The 6045-nt window shown below is 43.1% G+C and overlaps 1 protein-coding gene across 1 annotated transcript; it reads right to left on the reverse strand.

Annotated features, from left to right (window-relative positions):
- Positions 1 to 819: 819 nt before the first annotated feature.
- Positions 820 to 2358, reverse strand: LOC128116701 (germ cell-less protein-like 1). Its single transcript, XM_052748247.1, has one exon. The coding sequence runs from the start codon at positions 2356 to 2358 to the stop codon at positions 820 to 822; it is 1539 nt and encodes a 512-aa protein (XP_052604207.1).
- Between the last annotated feature and the right edge of the window lie 3687 nt (positions 2359 to 6045).

A 6045-nucleotide genomic window follows, 5' to 3' on the forward strand; every position in this document is an offset into this window, starting at 1 on the left:
AGCATATTTTTTCAAATACAGTGTTTTTTCAGGGCTTGGTGTTGAATTCAGATCCACACACTTACTATCAAACCACCCTATAACTTGTGTATACCCTGTCATCCAAATACAATTTTAACAGCAAACATTTCTGAAGCTCAATGGTACATGCATACTTATAAATATTTAGACGTTAGTAAACGAATATAACTATGTAATGAAACTGCTTCCATGCATTACACCCCAAAATATAGTGCTATAGATTTTGAAATGTCTTCTTGGGAAAATGCAAGTAAAGCCTAATTAACATTACCATATTCTTAGTTTCGAGAACAACAAACCTAAAAATAACATTTTCTTTTTTCACACAGAAAACATGAAAACTAAGTGCTATCCTCAGAAGGAGGAATGGAGAAATCTAAGAAAGAAATGGTGAGTGGGACAGGGAAGTTCTAAATATAACTGAAAGAGAAATGAAAATATTCCTTTAAACATTAACTTAATCAAACTACAAGAAATGCATTTTTAAAATGTTTCACTAAGCTGTAGGTTAGGTCGGCTCACAGTTTCCTTCTACCATTTTTCCAGTGTTCTCAGAAATTGTGTAGATATTGATAGGTGGTGATCCAGGATAAGTTGCCACAGTAACTGTACGATTATGTTTTGGTAGTTTGGAGGAGCTTCTCATACATCCCGAGATAGTCTCAAACTTTATGGGCTTTCCTTCAACCAAAACTCTCGCAAAGTGGATCAGCAGTGGATGGCCAAGTCTGGAGAGTTTCAAAGAGGCAGATGGAAACTGTGGGATGTTGCCAACCCTCGACCTCATGGAGGAGCTTCTCAGATCATTGAACTTGTTCCTGGTTCCTCACTCAGGCCACTGCCACTCTCTGCAGGAAGGTACAGGAAGTTACATGCCACATAAATGGGGAAAGTTAAGTCTTCGTTTTCTAGGTTGACCACCTCTAGCCGTTGATCCTTTCTCAGGGAAAGTACATGATAGTCTGTGTCCTTTCTGAAAACGGCTCTTCCAGTCTCGTCCAATGAGATCACGCGCAGACGGAAGGCAACTTTTCTCTGCCACAGTAAGCTGACACCAAGGCCACAGGATTTATTCAGTGCACTGCGATGGAATATAATGCACTTGTTGTTGTAGTCAACCACCAAGTCCCAGCCAAAGTTGAAGCCAGACCAGCTCCAGCTGCATTGCTCATCAGTGTGAATTTGGCGTCCACACCGCATGCTGTTTCCACGGACATCGGACACGTGGACATCCGCTGGCCCAAGTTCCCTGGACTGCTCTGCCAGAAGAAGTGCCAGCCATTGCTCTTTGTATACTGGGGTCAACCATGTAGCCGGGATCAATGTATCCTGGTCAATAATGTGTGCTGAAGGCAGGTCACAGATGATGTAGGAGAGCCTTAGTTGCTGGAACACTGACACGAAGGCTCTCCCCTGCTCAGTCTGCAGAAAAGGCGCACCATCTAAATCACTTTTGTACTTGGCAAAGTACAAGTCGGCAGCAGCCAATAGCGCCCTTGGGGATCCTGACCATGTGGGTTCTAGCTGCAGGAACATCCACTTTTTCAGTGTAGTGTACACATCTATCTCCACTTCGATCACCAAGAGATCCGAAGAGGCAATGAGCTGCTTCATGAGATCCAGACTGATTTCTGGCAACAGCTCATCATTTTGCCGGATCATCAGGTTGTCCAAGAGCCACTGGTAGCAAATGTATCGGACGTTCTGCAGCCCGTAATTCTCAGCAGAGTAGAAGTAGGTGCACACAGTCTTGATACTGATTGAGACCATCATCACCTCCTCACACTGCTGAATTAACCCATCCAACTGCAGCATACTTGCTGTGGCCAAGATGGCAATGACTCGACAGGGAGGGATTTCCACGCTATGACTGTACAAGTAGCCCAACGCCTGATGGAAAGAGTCACGATCGATATTCTTGTCGGGCATCTCCATCTCTATTGTATTCATGTTTGTCTCTCGCCAGGCACCACTGAACATGCTAGCAAAGTACCCTGAGCGGCACAGGTAGACCCTGTGCAAGCACCACTCCTCCTCAAAGGCACAGATCTTTACGTCACTGTCCTCGCCCCTCAGGAAGAGAGACTCATAAACGGATCTGGACTTGTCCTCGCCCGATCTCCTACGGGGGACTTTTGCCGGGGGTCCTCCCGGGCCGGCCTTCCGCTTGTGGCTCACCTGACCCGCGGCGGCAGGTCCGGCCGCTTCAGCTCCCTGCTCCTCACGGACGACGGCGGCTCCAGCTTCCGCGGCCTCCCCATCTCGAGCAGCACGAGGCTCTTGGGCGGCGGGAGGATTTCTTCTGAACCACATTCGGCTGCTGAGAGCTTGTCCCATGGCTTCGTCTGAGGGGGAAAACGTGTACTTCCTCGTCAGATGTAGAGGCCCAAGACAAAACCTCAAGCCAGACTGCGGCTGAACAGCGACCAACGTCGTCGTGCCGCCTCAAAGTCGCCTCGAAGTCAAAATGGCGGCTAAGATGAACCGCGCTGACATGCTATCGGTTCAGCTGACAATTGCGCCCCCTACCTTGGAGGACCACACGTTACACTTCCCTCCAAAACTTCCTGTTCTTGGGCTAGCCTCACAGACTGATGGCGCATTCTATACCGTTTCATGTGGACCGCTCTGAAACACTACTAGCATTACTTGTCTAAAATGTTGAATGATGATTTATCAGGAATTACATCTTGTTCCCGTCTTTGTCCTCCAAATGACTTCCCATACCTTAGTAAGTTCTGTAACTGCATCGTCAGCACAGATAGTGAAGCCATTTTCCATGAAAAAGGCGATAATATTTGCTCTATATCCTGCTGCATTTTAAAACTAATTTGTTAAAATAATGTTTCCAGCTATACAACATTTTAAAACCATCTCAGTTTTTAAACTCAAAGCCATCTGTTTGAGGATCATACGAACATTTCCCCCAGAAACCTGAACAGTAAATATCAGATACAACCTTAAGGTACTGGAAAGATCAGCTAGTCAAAATTTAAATCTGTTGGGTATAATGAAGGTCCAGGCTTTACAAGAAAGTAATCTAGGAAGTGGCTGTCGTTCAAAAGCAAATTTTGGTCATAGTGTTTTCTAACCATTTCATATCTTAGATAATGTAGCGATTGTGGTGGTATTTTACTTGTACTGAAATGTGATTTTAATTGTATGTTAATAAATAAAGTTGCCTGGGGGTCAGAGCTATTAGAGCCATAGCAAGTGTGTGGCGGCGGTGGCGCACGCCTTTAAGGACCTGGAGGGTGGTACATTCAGGCAGTGACGAGGCAGTCACATGTTTGGGTTTACAACCAATGAGAAGGCAGAACAGAAAGACTATAAAGACATACACACAGGAAGTAGGTCCCTTTCGGAGAGCTCTCTTGGCTGGAGAGGATCCCTGAATCAGGAAGGGTGAGGCTCTTAGCTCTGACCTCTTGGCTTTCTTCTCTGAATTGGCTCTGTGTTTCTTATTTAATAAGAACGTTGGTTACATCTACAAGTGATAATTGCCTAAACAGAGGGAGCTTTGTCTCTCCTTGATACATTGAATATAAATAGTATTTTCCCCTGGTAGACAGATGCACTGAATTTACCCTACAGGAAGACAGGGATTACCAAGTTGGTACACAAATAGTCTTTGGGAGTGAAGTTTTCTATAGTGCAGGTGAAAATTTGTTTTAAACATTCCACAGTGGTATGGTTAGACTCCCAGGTTAGAATCCAAAAAGAATCATTTCATTGCATATTCTGGCAAAACTCGACTGTCAAACTTAGTATAAGGCTATGGAGCAGGGTGATAAGATAAAGCGCATAGGATGGAAACAATCAGTATAAGTGTCCAGTAAGTTTTGAATATCTAAAAATGTCCCTACTCTTTTGAGATGCATTTATCACATAACTATTTCAAGTTGCATTGGTGATATTTGCCTGGCAAGTTTTTACAAGAATGAGCGAATAAAGGACTAGGGATGTAGCTCAGTAGAGCAATTGCTTAGTATGCCCAAGGTCCTGGTTTTAATAGTCATAACCAATTAAGAATAAATATTAAATATGAAAATAGAATGAAGTATTTGAAATAGGAAGTTTTTAATAATCTTGACACAAATTAAGGTCATCTGGGAAGAGGGAACCCATTTCTTTATTAATGGTTGATGTTGGAAGTCCTAGCCCACTGAGGGCAATGCTACCCTTGGGAAGGTGGTCCTGGAAAGTTTAAGAAAGGTAGGTGAATGTGAACCTGATGAGTAAGCCAGTAGGTGCTGTGGGATGGTCTGTATGGCAAATGTGTTGCTGATTGGTCAATAAATAAATCACTGATTGGCCATTGGCTAGGCAGGAAGTATAGGTGGGACAAGGAGGAGAATAAAGCTGGGAAGTGGAAGGCTGAGTCAGAGACACTGCCAGCCGCCACGATGACAAACAGCATGTGAAGATGCCGGTAAGCCACGAGCCATGTGGCAAGGTATAGATTTATGGAAATGGATTAATTTAAGCTGTAAGAACAGTTAGCAAGAAACCTGCCACGGCCATACAGTTTGTAAGCAATATAAGTCTCTGTGTTTACTTGGTTGGGTCTGAGCGGCTGTGGAACTGGCAGGTGATAGAGATTTGTCCTGACTGTGGGCCAGGCAGGAAAACTCTAGCTACAAGTAGGCAAGGGTCTTTTAGGGTTTCTGCTTTATTTCTTACTTTCAGGCTTCTGCCTTAAGTTCCCGTCATGATTCCGCCAGTAATGGAGTGTGGCCTGAAAGTTGTGAGATGAAACATACCCTTTCCTACTCCAAGTTGATTTTGGTCATTGTGATAGTTTGAATGTAATTGGCCCCTGTAATCTCATATGGAAGGGCACTGTTAAGAGCTGTGGCATCAAACTCCTGATGAAACTGTATCAAACTTAAAGACTCCCTTAGCTTTATCATTAGTATTATCAGGTTAACACACTTCTAACATAAATATTGCTATACATAATTACATTTCTCTCAATCTTACATCTCAAAGCAAACTCTTAATAGAACCATTGAAACTTTAAAAATTTTAGCAAAAATCCAAAAGCAATTTCTTAATAGAAGTATATAAAACATGACATTTGTCTACTCAAGTAACAAGAAAATATTTTTTCAAATTAAATAGACTGAGGAATATTAATTCCCCTGTTTCTGTATAATTTTTTAAACTAAATCTCAAGCCTAGTTAGGCTTCTCCATTTAAACAGTTCCATTTTAACACAAAACCAGGTCATAAATCACCACAGTTAATAAGGCTTATATGTGTACACAAAGCTGCATCTTGAGCTTAGCTAGAAAAAACAAATTTCTCCATTTAAATAATTCCATTTTAACACAGTTTCATAAAACAGTTCCTAAGTCATCACCAGTGATAGTCTATATGCATAAGTAAGTTCAAAATTGTTTCATTGCAATGAAACCACTCCTGTCCATCCCATTTCTTAAATCTGAAAAGTTAAAAAAAATAAATTCTGCTACCAGCCTTCCAAATACAAAGAAACATTTCTCACAACCAAAACCTTTTTGTATTTAACAATTCTAGTTCAAACAAGCATCTGCAACTTTTGTTCTCAGGCCAGAGGCACTTTCAGTTACAGCAGCATTTTATGACAGTCTTTCCCAAGAAACCTTTGCCTCAGGGAACGTTCTATTAGCTCCACAAGAACTGGTTGGTACAAAGACCTCTCAAAAGAGACTTTCTTACAACCAGCAAACAAAAACTGCCGAGCTTTTGCTGCTAGCTCTGTTCAGGCCTTTACGGATTTCACAGTCCTGGTCTGTCTGTACCTCCCATAACTGGACCGTTCCCAGAACCCCTGTGTCCTGAGGCTAGAGGGCTCTCAATCGCCTCAGGCCACATGGACTCAAGGTTCCTCCAACTGCTACTAGCTGAACCATGACTTTCCTACAGCAACCCTGGCTCCAGGAGGAAACCCAGCCACTACCAACTTCAGTTTCCTTGGGTTCCATTACCTGCTTTACTGGCAGCCCAGTGCTCAGCAACCTGGATCCCGGAAACCTCTGT

This window comes from Peromyscus californicus, unplaced genomic scaffold (genome assembly GCF_007827085.1).
Source record: "Peromyscus californicus insignis strain IS unplaced genomic scaffold, ASM782708v3 Scaffold_10__1_contigs__length_136768540, whole genome shotgun sequence".
NCBI lineage: Eukaryota > Metazoa > Chordata > Mammalia > Rodentia > Cricetidae > Peromyscus > Peromyscus californicus.

What these genes read in the sequence shown, in the direction of transcription:
- LOC128116701 (XM_052748247.1), bottom strand. Translation starts at nt 2,358, where the DNA reads ATGGGACAAGCTCTCAGCAGCCGAATGTGGTTCAGAAGAAATCCTCCC.